The sequence below is a fragment of the Antechinus flavipes genome, chromosome 4 (assembly GCF_016432865.1).
Source record: "Antechinus flavipes isolate AdamAnt ecotype Samford, QLD, Australia chromosome 4, AdamAnt_v2, whole genome shotgun sequence".
NCBI classification, from domain to species: Eukaryota; Metazoa; Chordata; class Mammalia; order Dasyuromorphia; family Dasyuridae; genus Antechinus; species Antechinus flavipes.
Window position 1 is genome coordinate 276,319,451 of NC_067401.1, and position 21,270 is coordinate 276,340,720.

The following is a 21,270-nucleotide window of genomic DNA, read 5'->3' on the forward strand; positions in this document are numbered from 1 at the left end:
ACTGGCCTTGGAATAAGGAGGATCTGAGTTCAAATCCAAACTCAAGTGTCTGACTAAAACAAACTCTTCACATATTCTATATTCCAGACTAACTCAATGCTTCTGAAATTTAGCATTCCACTTCTTTCTTCAGTATAAAGGCTGAACTTTCAAACTCAGAATTCTCTGCATCTCTTCATCTCTTAGAATTCTCAACTTCCTTCAAAGTCCAGTTGAGAAACTACCTCCACCATGAGGCCTTTCTTCACTTCAGTAAGCATTACAGCTTTTTCCTTTTATTATCTTTTCTTCTGTGTCCCCAACAGAAATCAAACTCTTTTAAGACAGTACCATTCCTAGCTGTACTTGATCTAAAATTATATTATAAAGCAGCAGTCACCAAAACCATTTGGTATTGGCTAAGAAATAGATTAGTTGATCAGTGGAATAGGTTAGGTTCACAAGAAAGAATAGTCAACTATAGCAATCTAGTGTTTGACAAACCCAAAGATCCTAACTTTTGGGATAAGAATTCATTATTTGATAAAAACTGCTGGGATAATTGTAAATTAGTATGGCAGAAATTAGGCATGGACCCACACTTAACACCATACACCAAGATAAGATCAAAATGAGTCCATGATCTAGGCATAAAGAACGAGATTATAAATAAATTAGAGGAACATAGGATAGTTTATCTCTCAGACTTGTGGAGGAGAAAGAAATTTGTGACCAAAGATGAACTAGAGACCATTACTGATCACAAAATAGAAAATTTTGATTATATCAAATTAAAAAGCCTTTGTACAAACAAAACTAATGCAAACAAGATTAGAAGGGAAGCAACAAACTGGGAAAACATCTTCACAGTTAAAGGTTCTGATAAAGGCCTCATTTCCAAAATATATAGAGAAATGACTCAAATTTTTAAGAAATCAAGCCATTCTCCAATCGATAAATGGTCAAAGGATATGAACAGACAATTTTCAGATGATGAAATTGAAACTATTACCACTCATATGAAAGAGTGTTCTAAATCACTATTGATCAGAGAAATGCAAATTAAGACAACTCTGAAATACCACTACACACCTGTCAGATTGGCTAAGATGACAGGAAAAAATAATGATGAATATTGGAGGGGATGTGGGAAAACTGGGACACTGATGCATTGTTGGTGGAGTTGTGAACGAATCCAATCATTCTGGAGAGCAATCTGGAATTATGCCCAAAAAGTTATCAAACTGTGCATACCCTTTGATCCAGCAGTGTTACTTCTGGGCTTATATCCCAAAGAAATACTAAAGAAGGGAAAGGGACCTGTATGTGCCAAAATGTTTGTGGCAGCCCTGTTTGTAGTGTCTAGAAACTGGAAATTGAATGGATGCCCATCAATTGGAGAATGGCTGGGTAAATTGTGGTATATGAATGTTATGGAATATTATTGTTCTGTAAGAAATGACCAGCAGGATGACTACAGAGAGGCTTGGAGAGACTTATATGAACTGATGCTAAGTGAAATGAGCAGAGCCAGGAGATCATTATACACTTCAACAACGATACTGTATGAGGATGTATTCTGATGGAAGTGGACTTCTTTGACAAAAAGACCTACTCAGTTTCAATTGATGATGGACAGAAGCAACTACATCCAAAGAAAGAACACTGGGAAATGAATGTAAACTATTTGCATTTTTATTTTTCTTCCTGAGTTATTTTTACCTTCTGAATCCAATTCTCTCTGTGCAATAAGAGAACTGTTCGGTTCTGCAAACATATATTGTATCTAAGATATACTGCAACATATTTAACATATATAGGACTGCTTGCCATCTACGGGAGGGGGTGGAGGGAGGAAGGGGAAAAATTGGAACAGAAGCGAGTGCAAGGGATAATGTTGTAAAAAAAATTACCCTGAAACGAATGTGAACTATCTGCATTTTTGTTTTTCTTCCCGGGTTATTTATACCTTCTGAATCCAATTCTCCCTATGCAACAAGAGAACTGTTTGGTTCTGCAAACATATATTGTATCTAGGATATACTGCAACATATCCAACATATAAAGGACTGCTTTCCATCTAGGGGAGGGGGTGGAGGGAGGAAGGGGAAAAAAAAAAATTGGAACAGAGATTCTATTGTTTGAGTTTCTCTATTTGCAATGTGCATATTTTGTAATTTTTATTTTGTATTTTGCATATATGTATGTATATATGTGTTTTTGTATAAAATATGCATATTTTGTAAAAAATAAAAAAATCAAAAATTAAAAAAAAAGCAATAAAAAAAATAAAAATTAAAAAAAAAAATTACCCTGGCATGGGTTCTGTCAATAAAAAGTTATTATTAAAAAAAAAAAAAGACAGTACCACTTTCATTTTAACTTTGCTATCCCTAGTACCTAGGTTTACACATACTTATTTATTAAATTTTTATTGAATGAGAAATTGACAAAAGATGCAGGTTAGAGTTATTTGATTCATAAATACATAGAAACAATTTGTAAAGTCGTTAGCTTTAGACTATTTCTAAAACTGATATTTTCTGTTAAAAGTTAAAAAAAAAAAATGCTACTTTCCCATGTATATATGTGTGTCTTTATGTCTTCTAAAGCAGAAGCCTGGAAAACTAAAATATAAGATCCGACCTTTATCTTGTGAAAATTTAAATACTATTTTTATAGGCACAGAGAAAATAAGGACAACTATAATATTCAAGTTTCTAATCATCAGAATTTATGGTTCTGAGACAGTTCAAATATTCTTTGTCACAAGCTTTTTTTTATTCTGATGATAGCATATTTGTCTGATCAATAGAGGCCAAGAGTTGTTGTAGAAGGGGACCTGTTGACAGATTTTAAGGATGGCATTTCATTAAGATTATTTCTAAGTACAGGCAGATGTCAGAATTCCCATTGTAACTTAGCAGGTGTTTTTCTGCAGCTGGTGCCCTTTCATGGGTAATTGTTTGCAAGTACTTTAATTTAAGTACTTCAATTCTGATGAGGTTTAGCTCATACAGACAAAGATTACTACTAATAAAATAGAGGATTATTAAAATAAAAGATTTTGCTCTCAAATGAGATTCAGGTTAACCTATTTCCACTGAGAACTCTACATAGAAACTTTATGATTTTATATTATAATCATGTAATTGTTAACTAGCTTAAAATACCAATTTTTCATTTCTATATGTCAATTTATCTACTAACTCAAAAAAACATAGGACAAGTATATCTACAATATGCCAATTCACAGACAGGGAAAGAGACAAGACCTGTAATTTACTTAAGAAGATGAACTTCCAGATGAGCAGGCTCTCTCTCCCCATACAGGTTAGTATATTTTGAAACAATTTATAGTCTTAGAAAATTGCCTGGAACACTAAGAAGGAAATGACTCTCCCAAGGTCATATAGTCAAGTCAGCATGTGTCAGAAACAGAACAATTAGGAAAAGAAATCACTTAACACACTGGGTTGTAAGACTTCCATATGTTTTTTTTATCTAAGTTCGACATTTTTAAAGGTACATGTCTTTTTATTTTATTTTTAATTGATTTTTTGTTTTTATATCATATACATTTATCAATATACCTTTATCTTCTGCTCTTCCCAGAGAACCATCACTTATTATAAATTAAAAGGGGGGATTTAAAACAATTCAATAAAATTAAACAATATATCAAGCAAATCCAACACTATATATAGTGTCCCATATTGATATTCTGACTCATTCTTCCATACTGTACCCTCCCAACTCCCCCTATTAACCTTCCTCCCTTCCTCCACAATTCCCATTCCCTGCAAGGAGCAGAGAGTTCACTGTCTTATCTCTTCTTTGGGGACAATCTTGGACAGAATAATGTCACAATAACTAATTTCAATTGTTTTATTGTTTTTTTCCATTTCTACTTTTTATACTGCTTTGTTTCTTTCTACTTCAACCTGTTAGTTTATATAAACCTTTCCATGTTTCTCTGTATTCATCACATTTATTATTTCTTATAGCATAGCTACTCCATTATATGCAAATATCACACCATGTTTAACCATTCTCCAATCAATGGATAACTTTTAAGTTCTCTGCTAGTACAACATAGTTAGTGCTAAATATTAGCATAGAGGATAGAGAACTGGCTTCAAAGACAGGAAGATCTGAATTCAATTGCTATCACTGTGAAATTCTGATAATATGGCCACAAACAAGTCACTTAACCTTTCAGTGCTTTAGGCAATGTTCTAAGTTGCAAAGAAGGTGCTCAACTACAATAATTTTCACAGTTCCAAATAAACCTTAGCTCTTATCCTACAGAAATCTGTTTTTACTAACTTCCTTAGGGTATATGCCTAACATTGACAGAAAAGGCATGGACATTTTAGCCACTTTTTTTAAAAAAAAGCCAATCATATTCTAATCATTGAATTAACACTCAAGTATGTTGTATTGGGGAAAAAACCTTAGTGAAATACTATCTGATAAATTGGAAATATATACAGAGGAATTGTTCATGTTTGACATATATTGGATTACTTGTTGTCTAAGACAGTGGGTAAAGGGAAGGGAGGGAGAAAAAATTTGGAACTCAAGGTTGTGCAAGGGTAAATGTTGAAAACTATACATATATTTTGAAAATAAAAAGCTAAAAAAAATATTGAAAGCTTTAACAATCACAATGGGTTCTAAAATATCTAAGAACTATACCTCATATATAATTATTAGTTATTAACAAAATAACAAAATAATAGCTTCAAATAAAATTATTTCTATATATAGTCAGATTAAGTTGAATTCTAATTTTTGTTACTGACTTTAAAAGTTTATTCTATTTTACATTTCTAAAGTTAAAGAAATCTGCGTAACTTATTTATTTAGATATTTTGTATAGGTGAGAGAATGAATGACATATTTTGTGGTCTAATCAGTAATACCATTAAATTCCATAGTCTTTTAAAGACAATAGATCACTCATTCTTACAGGTACATAAAATACATACATATACAAATAGCCTCTTAGAAAAAGCTTTTAAATCATTTATAATGCATATCAATTTATTTTAAAAGGGTTTTATAAAATATGAGCTATCCTACAAGAAATGTTTTTCTTACCTCATCTAAGTCTTTAATAAAAACTGGTTTTTCCTCAAAGCCTATTGGCATTGGTTCACTGTGGGGAATTTTTATTTCTTCATACATTTTATTGTTCTCCCTTTGAATCCCTTCTGGTAAAAGCATCTATTAATATTTAAAAAAAATTAATGTCAAATGATTAAAATCAAAACATCTTAACAAGTTCTATAGTTTATATTCTAGTCTTACCTATAACACAACAATATCAAACAACATATCCAGCTAAAATATATTTAAGATTAACACTATACAGTTGGGAAATGGAGAGAATATAGATCAACTAGTGGTAAAGTGAACAAGGAAAATGGAGGAAGAAGGGAAATAACAAAAGGCATATAATTTATCAAAAGTTAAATAATTTTAAATTAAGTCCCAGCACACTATTAAGGTACATAATTCTAAATTTTTTTATTTATTATTGTATCACACAATGCTTTCAAAAAAAATATTAGTATATCTAAGGAGTAGGACGCTTACCCAGTAGGCCTACTAACATACAAAAACTAAAAGTTGGACAACAAGAAATTATTGTAGACTATCAAAATTAAAGACAAACTTGTAAAACAAGTGAACAAATATAATCTATGACAATAATCATTGACGTGGGGGTGGGAGCAGGGGAAAAAAGAAGCAGTAGCAATATGTTCTTTATTACAAAAAGATGCATTACTGAAAAAAGTAATATACCAAACACATACCTTTGCACCTCCAATGAATGCTGATGTTTTCATGGCTTCAGCTTGGGAATCATAGACATGTGGATAATGAATTTTTTCAATATCTGCATCTCTCTGTCTGTTCAGAACTGACACACTTCGAGCATTCATAAGTGCTATCTCCCTACAAAGGAAAAAAACCACATATGCCAGGTTGGCAATTATATATGTTGCAACAAAATGAGGAACAAAATGACTAGGACAAATAATTACTTCAAATATCTCTATAAACCAAAAGAAAATAAAATATGAGGCAGCTAGATGGCACAGTGGATAGAGCACCAGCCCTGAAGTCAGGAGGACCTGAGTTCAAATCTGATCTCAGACACTTAACACTTCCTAGCTGTGTGACCCTGGGCAAGTCACTTAATCCCAATTGCCTCAGCAAAAAAAAAAAAGAAAAAGAAAAAGAAAAAGAAAAGAAAAGAAAAGATAGAACAAAGAAAATAAATTAAAACTAGTATAGGTGTCAATAAAGAGGCTAAAATTTATGATCAATAAAATATAAGATGACAATACAGTTTAGATGCTATTTTTAGATAGCACCAACCTAATAAATAAAAACAATATTGTTATTTATACTTTTATTCCCCTCATCCTGAGGCATATAAAAATTCCATGTTTATGAGTCTCTATATTTTAAAAACCAAGAATAAAAATAAGCAATATATACAATTTCTAGATACTAATGGATTATGTGTATTTTTTTTTTCTCTCCTCTACCACTATATGACAACATGGGAAATAGTATTCATCGATCTAAAGAAGGAAAAAAAAAAAAAACTATTAAGACATTTACTACAAGTTTCATATATCTCAAGTTAATATAGTTTGCCTCTAAAATTAATCTACATGGATACAACTAAGACTGTAATTAATCAGACTACTGCATTCCTATCCCAAAATATTAGTTTTTCATGAAAAAAGAAAAATCCCGTATCTGGGGGGGAAAAATGTAAAATTGGAAATGTTTAAAATATTAAAGGGAACTAAAGGAAAAAGCATATACTAGCATACACATTCATCAGTTTCTGGCCTTTATTATTACCTCTGTCTCCTCAACTCCTTAGGATCAAAGCACATTAGCCCTTCCCCTCCAATTTCTCCATCTTCTCCTGCTCTTTTTTCTCTTCTGGCAATTCGTTTTTCTTCCCGACGATGCTGCTTCATTAACTGCTTTTCTTGTTCTGATTGAATAGTGACTTGACAACCATAATTAGGTTTAGCATTTTCTGCAGAAAATTTTTTACAATTGTCTACAAAACAAATTCATAAAAGCATGTAAGGAATTTTTGAAATGTATTGTCTGACATGTGTGGTTACTTATTATTTATGCAAGCAATTTCTTTCCACTCAAAAAGAAAAGTAAAATAAAATGTGAAGAAATATTACTTAAATTTAGCATAAGGAATACAACTGCAACCACTCACTTTGAAGAACATTTATGTAATGGAAGCTTATTTAATGGTCACCATGTGCTGACTGCCTGTACATAAAAAATAAAGAACCTTATAAAATGAATTATAACAGTTTAATTGTTAGCCCTTCAGAATTTGGGGGAGTCTCACTTTTAGATATCAAGATTCTAAAATGTGTAGTCAACCATTTTACATTAAATTCTACTCAAAATATGTGTAATATATAAATACAACTTAGGGTCAATAATAATTTTGTCCAATCTATAAAATTTAACCTTCCCTCTTCAATGATATTCTATATAATCATTGTTCAAAAAACATTATAATAAAAAAAACAATAAAAAGGAAAACCACAACTGATGAGAGGTCAATGAATGACCAGTAAGTACAAATAACAGTAAAACTAGTTAAGAGGCATTACATTAGAAAGAGAATTAATTGTATTTGGAAATCAATGGTTATGGGTTCAAATACGTGCTCTATACTAACTTGAGAATCCTTAAGCAAATGACTTAATTTATGTGGCCCTCAGTTTCCTCATTTGTATAATGGAGATATATATCATAAGGCTAGTGAAGGGATCAAATGAGATCATGTATTTTTATTTATATACACAGTGATACGATATAAATATATATGTATATATATGTAAATACAGAGAGTACTTTTGCAAACCTTTAAGTGCTACAAAAACGTAAACTACACAATTATAACAACAGTTGCCTTGGTTACTGGTATGACTTATATAAGTCACTTAACATCTCTGGATCTTAATTTCCTTTTCTGTTAAAAAAAAAAAAAAAAAAAGGAATTTTTAGCTCTTGGGCACCTTATGTCCCTTCCAGGTTTGAACCATATTATGGTACGCTATGCATGTTATGATTTATGTTTTGCATGCCACAGGATTTACACCATGATCACAATGTAATCTAAGTAAAAAGAAGTAAATTCAATGATAAATCATTATTTCATGTAAAGTATTATTATATTAGAAAGTTTCTGCTAACACCAAATATTTCATTTCTATCTAAATGAAGAGTAAAATGATCTTACCTTGAAGAGCTTGCAATTTATGATCATTTGATGAAAGAAATCTATCCACAATTATAACTCTGTTTTGGAGGAGCTTCTCAATAAGTTCAAAACCCTCAGGTCCTAGCAGTTCAAATAACTAAGAAAAAAAAACACACAAACACAAAGACTACTATCACTGCAACAACAATACCATATCTCAAGAGATATAAGGTTTGACTAGTTCATCCACACTCTGAAATTGCCATTAAGCAGATGAAAATCAGAAATTGTATATAGCTTAAAATTATCAAATTATTCAAGTAACCTGCTTTAAGAAAAACATATATAAAAGTTTGATTAATTATTTTTCATTTTATAAAATCTCAAGCTTCTCTCTCTCACATTTAAATTTATGCACAGACTTTACTTAACAAAAGAATCTGGCTTTTATGTAACTTTTCAGGAGCCAAACAACTACCAGAAAGGGATAAAGTAAAATGAAACCAACATTCACATTCTGATTGCTAGAGACTGTGTCACTCTCTGAAAGGGCAAGTGGAGAGAAGTGAAGGGTGCATATAGAGGACACTCAGCATCCAGGAACATGATGTTTAAAGAGTCAAAGACCAAGAGGAGAGGCTGTTGGAAAACTCTAACCCCGGTATAAAGAAGGCTTAAAGAGTAGTTTACTGTTCTTCCCTTCAGTCCTCCAATCAGAGGGACTTATTAAAACATCAAAATGACTAGAAGATTTTGGTAATTTGTGAGGAAAATAGGGCACAATACGTGAAACAGCATTCTGGGAAATCCAGGTTGATTGCCATTAAGTACATAATTTTCGTTGATTCATTCAACAAAATTTTATTAAAGTTTCCATTATATGTACTCTTTTTTTTTTTTTGTCCCAAATCTATCTTGCTTCCAAATACATTTTTTATTGCCAAGAGTACCACCATCATTACAGTGACTCAGGTTCAAAATATTAGGTGTCATGCTCAGTGCCTCACTTTCTTATGCCACATCCATCAAATCTTCTCATTTCTATATCCACTCACATACTTCTACTTATCTCCACTCATACAGATAATACTCTGTACAATTCAGATTCTCATTTCTCTATCTTGGATTATTTTAATTACTTCCTACTAAAGCCTCCCTTCCCAAAGTTTTCTCTCCCAATCCATCCTCAAAACAGACACTAAAGTATTTTCTTTCTAAAGTCTAAATCTAACCCTATCAGTCCTTAGCATTGTCAATTATGTCAATAGGACAATGTTACATTGTCAATATCAGAAAATGATATGATTTTATCAATGGAAATCACATAAAAGAAAGATTACGCTTTTCTGTCCATCATGTAGTTGAAACCTTCCATATGTTCGTCCCACCCATTAGAATGTGAGAACTATTATATTTTTCTATTTGTATCCTTTATATATAAAACAGGTACCTGGCACATAATAAACATTCTGTTTGTTTGTTTGTTTGTTTGTCTTGTTTTTTATTTGTACTTTTTTTTTTTTTCCAACTTGTTTTTTAATTAAAGCTTTTTATTTACAAAACATATGCATGGGTAATTTTTTCAATATTGACCCTTGCAAAACCTTTTGTTCCAAATTTTCCCCTCCTTTCCCCCACTCCCTCCCCTAGCTCTGGCAGTAGTCCACTACATGTTCAATATGTTGAAATACATGTTAAATCCAATTTTTTGTATACATATTTATACAGTTATCTTGCTGCACAAGAAAAATCAGATCAAGAAGGAAGAAAAAGAAAAACTAAGAAGAAAAACAAAATGCAAGCAAATAACAGAGAGAGTGAGAATGCTATGTTGTGTTCCACACTCTGTTCCCATGGTTCTCTCTCTGGGTGTAGATGGCTCTCTTCATCACTGCACAAATGGAACTGGTTTGAATCATCTCAATGTTGAAGAGATCCACGTCCACCAGAAATTGATCATCATACATAATAAGTGTTTAATAAATGCTTTATTCATTTGTTTCTTTAACATGAATTCTATCTGATCTAAAGATCATCTAAATGAAATATGCAGTAGCACCATTTTCTTTTCGCTACTAAAATTCCACTTAAATAGGTCAATTTTTTAAAGAATCATAAATGGAATTTATTTAAACAAAATTAGTTATATTTGAACAGCACATTCTTCATGACAATAAAAGTCAAACCTTAGAAGACATTAACACTATTTCAATGACAATCAACAAATAACATTCTAAAAGCCTTTCAAATATTCCACTGCTCTGTTAAAGCAGACTAAATCACAATCAAAATTCACCTTCTTTTGATTCTCTTCCATATCTGTGCTTGCCAAGATAAAACAGGCTATGACAGCGTCTGTTATATGTATGGCACTGCACTGGATTCAAAACCAATTGTTTCTACAATACAAACAATGCGCTAAAAAACTACAAGGATTTCTTAACAGAATGAAATATTCATTATATGATATAACTTTAATATGGTATTCTCCTCAAAGTCTTGACTGCCCTTTCCTCACATTTATTTAGGATTCTTGTTTGACTAGATCAACTAAAGGCTGAACAATACAGAAAAATAAGGTTTTTATCTTTCCAGTAACAAAGAAATGTACTACACAAACAACTGATTTTGAAGTCATTCCTATATTAGCAACAAATCATTTCAGGTCAAGTAAGATATAATTCTTTTTTTTTTTTGTGATGATATTTAAAATTTCCTCACAGAAACTCAATACTTTGATTTTACTGAAGTAACAGAAAAATGCAGAAGAAAAAGAAAATTAATCTAGCTAAATAGCAAGTTTACCCTTTTTTTTTTTCCTGTTTGGCACCCACAAAGTCACTGTATTCATTCAGGAATACTTCTATTTAGAAAATATATATGGTATTCTTTTCTATCCTCATTTTGTAGAAAACAAAGCATTTTATGCAGCCCATTACTTTTTTTTCCATTGGCTTCAGTTTCTATATTTATTAAAACTAAACTGAAAAGTCACAAAGTTTGTAATTTGACACTAACATATGAACAGGCCTAATGAGGATAATTAAAACACAATAAATTAGAATATAGAGCAATAAAATCATTTTGGTTTTGAAATATCTTCAATTTAACATCTTTATTTAAATTTTATACTAAAGCAATATAATTAATAAAATCAATTTTCCATTGCACCCAGCAAATAAAATGTTAAAGTTTATTACAAAGAAGACATGATCAAGGTGATTGTTTAATTTTTATTTTTATTTTTGTTTCCTCAAAAGCATACCCAAAGATATTAAGATAAAAAGAATACAGATCTAGAACTGGGACCATAGGAGTCAAATATTCTAACTACTATCTTTTAAAGATAAAGAGACTGAGGGCCAGATAAGTAACTTCCACACAGATAAAATAACAAAGTACCACAAGTAAATTAACAAACTTAGAGATAAAGAAATCTTAGGCTATAACTCTGCAGGAGTATTAAAAGTAAACTCAGAATTCTTTTAAGGGATAATATATTATGTGATAAGAAGCAAAGAAGAGTTGCAACTAAATCGGGATGGGGAAACTAAATAATTTTTAAATTCCTTGAGTCCAGTTTTCATAAATTTAAACCATCTTGAAATTCCAAGATTTTCAGAACCATATAGGTTTAGAAAGAAATACAAAAAATATGGTTCTTAGATAATGAAATATTGAGGCTGAATCATTTGGAAATGAATAAATGAATTTTTAAAATATTTGCTAAGGAATTACTATTAAATACAACATAGAAAAACAAAAAGCAAGAGAGTCCCTGTCCTCAAGAACCTTATTTTATAAGCAGAAAATCAATAATGATACCATTTTAAATTCTTCTAATACAAATTTTTAAAAGTAAATTTTTGTATTACATGCAGGAAAAATTTTAATAAGCATATTATTCCTCTTTAATCAGTGCATTATTCCTAAAATATATTATAAAAATGATTTAAACCTTTTCTAATATTTTCTATTAATGTTTCATGGAACCTAGATAATTTTGTCTCTTTAAAAAGTTTAGGTTCAAGATAATGAGAAAATTTTCTTGAAGTACCATTAAGGAATAATGGTTCACTGGCAATGGAAATGAGTTTTTCACTTGATTCCCCTTTATAAGTAGAAATTATTTCATTCATTCCTTTTGTATCCCTAATTCCTAGCACAGTGTCTGGAACCTAAAAACATTTAATCAAATGTCTACCAAAACAAATTAAGAACAAATGTATTTTATAAATTTCCTATTCCTCTAGTAAATTCTCCAGAGTAACAATTTTAGAAATTTTTGCTTCAAAAAATACTTAACCATTCAAATAATAGTAAAGAAATGAAAAATAGAAAAGTAATCAGACCAAACAAAGTATTCACAGAGGTCTATGACAAAGAAGACATAATTTTGAGAACACTAAGAATAATACTAACTCCAAAAGTATTTTAAGGAAGTAAGGATATCAAAGGTATAAAATGAAAAAAAAAAATCCTTGGATTTTATTATATTAAAGGGGAAAAAAAAAGGCTAATTGAGAGACTATCCATACCTATCCTTGTGCCTACTTTTTTGTCAATATTTTATGACAATGATGTACTGACACCTAGAGCATCTCAGACAAAGGTGTTAGGAAGGGACAAGCAGCTTTCAAAGGAAACATTTCATAGCAGAACACACCTTTATTATTACATAAATGATGAGAAGACTTGGAGAATACAAGATCCCACTGTGTTTCTTGATTCCTGACTACAAAAACACATTAGACCTAATAAAATAAAATGTCGTCTTAAAGTCTCTTACATGATATGATTTTTATGTCAAAATTATATGAGATTCCCTAAAATTCATAACAGCAATACCCACATTCAATAGCCTCCTAATAATTAATATCAAGGCATAAAATGGAAAAATACATATGATCATTTAAAACATATGTCACTATTGAAGAGAAGAAAAACTATACAGAACTAGTCAACAATGGACTCCCAATTACCCAACCAAATTCTCCTGTACTGCATTATCAGTTAGAAAAGGTCAGTAAAGGAAAACTAAGCAGATGAAAATATGTTCATCTTTTAAAATTATGTTTAGTTAACTACAATATAAATCCAGAGAGCTTAAATAAAATAAAAGGCAACACACAGATGTTATCAGGGAATATACCATCCCCCACCAAACAATTATCTAAGATTCAATTTTATGAGGGGCAAATAAAATCCTTTTAAAAGTTAAATCTTTTAAACAGCAGGATGAATACAGAGAGACTTACATGAACTGATGCTAAGTGAAATGAGCAGAACCAGGAGATCATTATATACTTCAACAACAACACTGTATGAGGATCAATTCTGATGGAAGTGGCTATCTTCAACAATAAAAGCATCCAAATCAGTTCCAACTGATCAGTAATAAACAGAACCAGCTATACCCAGCAAAAGAACAATGGAAAATGAGTGTGGACCACAACATAGCATTTACACTCTTTCGGTTATTGTTTGCATTTTTGTTTTTCTTCCCAGATTATTTTTATCTTCTTTCTAAATCCGATTTTTCTTATGTAGCAAGACAACTGTATAAATATGCATACATATATTGTATTTAACATATACTTGAACATATTTAACATGTATGGGACTACCTTCCAGTTAGGGGAGAGGTTGGAGGGAAGGAGGAGAAAAGTTAGAACAGAAGTATTTGCAAGGTCAATGTTGAAAAATTATCCATGCATATGTTTTGTCAATAAAAAACAAGGAAGGAAGGAAGGAAGGAAGGAAAGAAGGAAGGAAGGAAGGAAGGAAGGGAGGAAAGGAAGGAGAGGTTAAATCTTAAAACTGAAAAATCATTTAGAAAGAAAACAAAATGCAAGCAAACAACAACAAAAAAGAGTGAAAATACTGTTGTGATTCACAGTTCCTTTCTGTGGAGGAAAAGAACACTTTCCTCTTTCTGAATGCAAATGACTCTCTTCATCAAAAGACTATTGGAACTGACCTGCATCATCTCACTATTAAAGAGAGCCATATCCAGGCTGATCTCAGTTGAAATCAACAATTATTACAAAAGCAAAATATTTTAGTAGACACCATTTAACAATCAGAATAAATCTCCATGTCAATGTAGTAAATTTTAAGGGGAAAAAAATGTCTCTTGAAAAGGAATATAACTAAAAATTAAAAGAAAAAAGGAAAATAACAGAATTTTTAAAACTTAAAAGATTAACACAGAATTCCAGGGCTAAAAAAAACATTAGAAAATGTCTAACACAACCCTTAAGTCAACATTTTTACAAATGAAGTGCAGTCCAGAGAATTTAAGAATTTAATTCCTAAGGTCACATAATTTTTGTAAGCGACAGCTGGAATTCCCAATTCCAAGCCCAATTAGCCCAACTGATTCATACACATTTATTTATAAAGTAGTAGGAGCCAAGTGGTGGTAGACTTGAATTCAAATACAGCTTCAACCAGCTATGTTAATTTAGACAAGTCACTCTGCCTGCCTAAGTTTTCTTGTCTATAAAATGAAGATAATATAACACCTCTTTAACAAGGTCGCTATAAGGATCAAATGAGATAATATTTATAAAGTACTTTGCAAACTTTAAAGCATTATATAAATGCTAAATATTATTATTTATCATTATTATACATTTGAAGTTCTATCATTCACACTTCAAAGATCACTAACAAAACATCTTTTTTGATTTGAATAATTTATCCTCAACTCGTGTTCTATTCCTCATATCATTTCATCACTAAATATCCTTCAATAAATGAAAAAATTCCAACAAAACTGGGTTTAAAACCAAGTATTTAGCTCCATTTTCTAACTTTATTATATACATAGAGAGAATGACAACTGTTTAGTATCGAGAAATGGGTTGGTAAGGAAATAGAAAATGAAATGATGTCCAAGAGAAGAGTTAGTAAAAATAATAAAGAAATAAATAGTTAGTAAAGATAATAAAGAAATAATTTCTTATCACAAAAACTTAACAACAGAATTCTGACAGCAATTAGGGAGGAAAATGTACTTTTTAGATAGGTCAAATATGGTAATATAAAGGGCCTCTCTGAAGCAAGCTAAGCTATTAAGAAAAATTGCATGATCATTGCTATCAGCACTACATCACAAACAGAAATCATTTAAAATGTCCTGTTAGCTGAAATTAACAAAACTAAAAATTTCTCCTGACAACAGAGCTGAGTCATGACGGCGGAGTAGCAAGAAGAAATACAAAGAGCTCTTCCCCCCAGAAGGAAAAAAATCTACTCCAAACAGATCAAGAAATCACATCAAAATAAATCCCAATGAGTAAACCTAAGAAAAAATAATCACAGTGAATTATTTCTCTAGTCCAAGTCAGCAGAAGAAGATAAAGATGTTGGTAAGACATTGGGGAAGAAGTCTGGGTAGAATCTGAGGGCTTCTTAAAGTACATCCAGAGGAGAGGGAGGTTATGCATTGGACATAAAGAGGCAATGGACATAAACCTATACTAGGAGTGACCTCTTGAAGGGTGTCAACTGGCAATCTACTATCTGGTTCTTGCTCACAAATCTAAGACAGAATGGCAAGGCATAAGGAATGCTGAGAGATAGAGAGTAATAGTTGGAGAGTGTGCCTTCAAATAGAATTCTATACAAGAGGCAAGTATAGGCCCTAAGTGGTGTACCAAGAAATGAATTTAGAAGCAGCTCTATGGTTCAGCCCTCCAAGAGCAGAGCATGGTCTCATTTCCAAGTTCTAACTCATTCTGAAGCTGCAACCAGGATAAGAATTACAGTTCAAAAGACTATTACAATTCTATCACTTTGAACCAGCAGAGATTCCCAGATGGCAAATAAGAGCTAAGGTCAACAACAGTCTACTATTGCTCAGAACTAAACTCAGGTGAGGAACTTGCAGAGTTCAGACAAGGGGGCAGTGATCAGTAATCAAAACTTTGCCATAGATCACAATACTTTAGAAGCACTGGAAGCTTAAAAGATCTGCAGAGTAAGTTGTCCCTGAGGTCCTGAAAAAAAACAAAACATTCTATAACTCTATACTCCAAGAAAGTAGCAATAGAAGCAGCCCAGATCTTCCCTCAAGAAGTAGGTAGAGCCCAGAAGTACCATCAAGTCCAAAGAAGCACATTAGAAGAATGAGCAAACAACAACAGCAAGAACAAACATTTATGGTGAGAGGGATGCATAAGATATAAGTGATTCAAAATATTGATAAGCAAAGCCTGGGCACAAATTTAATTAGAAGGTATAAAAGAGATGAAGAAAAAGTTTTTTTTCTGGAAGTTCAAAATTTTTATAAAATACGATTAGAGGGGCAGCTAGATGGTGTAGTGGTTAGTACCAGCCCTGATGTCAGGAGGACCTGAGTAAAAATCTGGCCTCAGACATTTAACACCTCCTAGCTGTGTGACCCTGGGCAAGTCACTTAACCTCAATTACCTCAGTTAAAAAAATAAATAAATAAATGAAATGAAATGAAATAAAAAAATAAAATAAGATTAGAGAAATACAAATTAAACTCTGAGATATCATCTCATATGGCAAAAACAAAAAAATAATAAATGTTGGAGATTTGGGGAAATTGGTATACTATTGCATTCTTGGCGGAGTTGTGAACTGATAGTTGGATCAGAATGATTGCATTATGGAGAACAAATTGAAACCATGCCCCAAAGGTTTTGATCCAGCAATATCAATACTAAGTCTGAATTCCAAAGAAATCATTTTTAAAAGCCCACATATACAAAAATAATCATAGCAGCTTTTTGTGGTGGCAAAGAATAGAAACCGAGGGGATGTCCATCAATTGGGGAATGGCTGAACAAATTTCACATGAATGTGATGGAAAACTATTGTTTTATAAGGATGAACAGGCAGATTTTAGAAAAACCTGGAATGACTTACATGCCCTAATACTGAATAAAGTAAGCAGAACCAGAACATTGTTCACTGTAACAGCAACACTATGCAGTGATTAACTGTTACAGACTTAGCTCTTTTCAGCAATATAATGATCCAAAGCAATTCTAAGGGACTCGTGATGAAAAATGCTGACCACATCCGAATCTGAATGCAGATAAAAGCATACTAATTTCACATTTTAGTTGTTTTTGTCTTTTTTTTTTTTTTTACCTCATGGTTTTCTCCTTCTGTTTGGAATCTTCTTCTACAATATGACTAATGTGGAAATGTGTTTAACATGATTTTACATATATAATCTAGATCAGATTTTATGCTGTCTTGGAAAGGGAAGAGAAAAAGGATAGAAGAAAGGGGAAAAACTTTTGGAGCTCAAAATTTTTCAAGTATGAATATTGAAAACTATTTTTACATGTAACTGGAAAAAAATACTATTAAGTATACATTAAAAAGAGGGGTACTGGAGAAAAAATTGAAAAGAAATGAGAACTATGAAAAAAATAAGTGGAAAAGAAAACTGTAATGTCTGGGCTAGCTTCCCAAAGGATTTCTTGTTAGAATCCTTACAAAGTGTTAAGTCATTAGAATTGATAGAGACAATAGTTATATAATTTAGCATGGTTCAGTATGATTGATCTTATCCAAAAGGAGGTGCTATGGGCTAGAACTTGAAACAAGGTACTAAGTGGAATTGAAGAGACAATATTTAAATCCAGTTTAGAATTGATTTAATCCTACAACAAAGAATGATTTCCCTGTGATATAATGATTGGTGTGTACTCAGTGTACAGCATATAGGCAAGAAGCTCTCAGGACTAGGGACAGAAGCCCACTCTCAGAGGCAGAGACACAGATTCATTCCATATTCCACTTTTGTGCTGGCTGGAGACATTTGGAGGGAGCCAGGGGCTGAAGCTCAAGACTTTGAAAGACACGATAAAGGACTAGATTTTAACTCCTGGCTGCATTTGAAGTGATTATTACTTTGAACTGAAACTAAGGCTGCCTCCAGAAAACTCCCCAAGAAACCTATTTTCAGAGAGAACCATTATATTATTAAAAAAAGAAGAGAACACCACATTTTTGTGCCTGAATGTGGGACTGACGGGTCCCTGATCTCAGATCCTGATCTCAGTGGAAAAGTCTCTGATCCTGATCAAATGGAAAAGTCTCTCAACCCAGAAATTAGGGTAAGTACGACAAAGAAATTTTGTTAAAAGAGTTAAAAGTAGAATTTCAGCTAAGATGGTACAGATATTTAGAAAACAGCCTTCTGTTTCTGTTCAAGGAAAATGTTTAGAGAGCATTGTCAAGGTTATGAAAAGCCAAGGTTTGATTATAATTTTGGAGCAGATCACTGAACTTTAAGAAACTGTAAAGTACATATGTCCTTGTTTCTCTATGGAAAAAGAATTGGATCTAGACAAGTAGAAATTAGGAGAGGATCTTTGTCCATTCTACAATACAAATGGACCTGACTCAATTTCCAAAGACACACTTAATACATATAATTTAATACAACTGACTTTAGGAAATTATATAAGTGTTAGAATGAGGAAAAAGAAGAAAGAATAGGAGGGAGAGGTGCCAAAACTAGGGGAAAAGGAGGAAAAATTAAGATAAGAATGGAGTTAAGTACAATTTTGAGTGTGGTACTTCACAGCAGGAGAAATTAGATCATTCCTCATCTCATGACCCTCCCCCCTCAATTAACCCTTAATGGGTGGAGGAAAAAGGAGGAGAAGGAGAGGCAGAAACACAATCAGCATCTCCTGTGAAGCGGAATATAACAAGATTAGAAAAGGCATTAATTAAGGCAAAAAATGAAAGAGAAGATGTATCTGATTTTATAAATGCATATCCTATGATTGAAGAGTTTGACTCTTCAGGTCAAAAAGGGAGAAGACAGACTCCTTTTGATTTGGAAAAAATTAAGATTTGAAAAAGGGCTGCACTCTTTATGGGGCTACATCATCTTATGTTAAGATGTTACTAGATAATTTGTCTTATGAAATCTTAACCCCCAATGATTGGAAATCCATAGCTAGGACATGTTTAGAACCAGGACAAATCTTGTTGTGGCTTTCAGAGTATCACGAATTATGTAGGATTCAAACCCAACACAATAGACAAACAGGAGCTATTGTACAAATCGCTTTTGACCAACTAGCTGGTGAAGGTCAGTATGGAAGAGAATTCAAAACAGATTTATTATCCCATAACAGTGTATGAGCAAATTTCTAAGGCTGCAATAAAAGCTTGGGTTCCCTCCCAGAACAAAAAGATTGAGAGGAAGCCTTCACAAAAATAGAGCAAGGTCCCAATGAACGTTTTGCTGATTTTGTGGAACATTTGCAAACAACTGTCATAGAAATCATTGGAGATAATGCAGCTACAGAAATAATGACCAGACATCTACCTAAGGAAAATGCCTATGAGGTTTGCAAAAGAATTATAAAGGGACTAGACAAAGATGCTCCTTTAGAGGAGATCATAAGACACTGTGCCACAGTGAGTACAAATGCTTATTATACCCAAACTATGATGAACATGGAAAGACAGGGTCCCTCTTGGCAAGGGACTTCTAGAGAAACTCGTAGATGTTTTCAGTGTGGAAAAGTTGGACATTTGAGAGCCCAATGCAAATAGAGAGACAATGAGAGGGCAGGGTGAGAGAATAAAACCTAAAACTCCATGTCCAAAATGTAACTGAGGCCTCTGAATGTAGATTGACACAGGGAAATGAGAGGCAGGGCTCAGCCCCAAGATATCAATCAAAAGACAGGGGGGGCATGATGGCAGCTTATACCAAGAGAGTCTTTAGAAGGTCAGGACTCTGATGTGATCAATCAGCCTAAAAGTAATCACATGGCACAAAGAGATTACATGATCAACCAACAGAAAAGCAATGAGATAGCATCAAGGGATTACAGTTGGAGAGAATACAGGCCCTTTAACCCAACAGGGCACTGTCCAGTGCAAATAGCTCCAATGTAATTGCCATGAGGAGAAATCCCAAAAGTGGTAAATAGAAGGGAATTAGATAGGTTAATTGCTTGGGGAAGAGAGTTTGCTTGTATTTCTACAGATGGAGAAGGAATCAGATGGGTGCCAACAAGCCATATTCGCCTTGTTCATCAGAGAGAAACAGAAAAAGAGAAAAACCTCAGAACAAAGGAGAAGATTTAAGAAACATTTGACACTGAAAGAGCATGGCTGACAATGAGACTGTTAAAAGAACTTTAAAATCTTTAGGAATCATTGGATTCCCTAACACAAGATGAGACTGTTTCAAGGACTTGAAAAACCACCAGGAATCACTGGATTCCCTGAGATGAAAAACTGTTGATGAGACTAATGCAGTATTTCAAAGCTTACAGGTATTATTGGATTCCTGGCACATGAACTGATGGACAATTGATTCCTTTTGGACTATTTCTAGGACTTATGAACATGTATAAATTCTCATGTTGATTCATGTTATTTGTTACATTACTACTAACCTATGTTATATTGTATGTGCTTATATAATTATGTGTAATGCCTCCCATATTGATGGATTTATGTATACCTGTTTCAAATGAGCCTCTTCAGAAACCCGCTAATCTGTTTTGATTTCCCATTTCCTTTGGTGTTTTCATCTCCCTTCCTGAGATGTCAGGGAGGGTGTGACCATCTTCTTTTTATGGTATTTTCACTTCTTTTTTGAGCAGTCAGGGAAGGTGAGATCAACTTTTTTTTTTTTTTTTTTTTGGGGGGGGGGGTCTCACCTCCTTGAGAAGTCAGGGAGGACATGACCTCCTTATGTTCTAAATCAAAAGAAAGCAGGAGATGTTGGAATCCTTACAAAGTGTTAAGTCATTAGAATTGATTGAGACAATAGTTATATAATTTAGCATGGTTCAGTATGATTGATCTGATCCTACAAGGAGATGTTATGAGCCAGAACTTGAAACAAGGTACTAAGTGGAATTGAGGAGACAATGTTTAAATCTAGTTTAGAATTGATTTAATCCTACAAAAAAGAATGGTTTCCCAGTGATATAATGATTGGTGTGTACTCAAGTGTACAGCATATAGGCAAGAAGCTCTCAGGG

General features: G+C 32.6%; 1 protein-coding gene across 1 annotated transcript in view; it reads right to left on the minus strand.

Annotated features, from left to right (window-relative positions):
* The window catches only part of ASCC3 (activating signal cointegrator 1 complex subunit 3), a 307,241-nt gene that overhangs the window by 266,918 nt on the left and 19,053 nt on the right, over positions 1-21,270 (minus strand). The window contains 4 exon segments of the mRNA XM_051997447.1: positions 5,086-5,211; positions 5,805-5,946; positions 6,871-7,078; positions 8,294-8,411. Coding sequence (XP_051853407.1) covers positions 5,086-5,211; positions 5,805-5,946; positions 6,871-7,078; positions 8,294-8,411 — 594 coding nt within the window.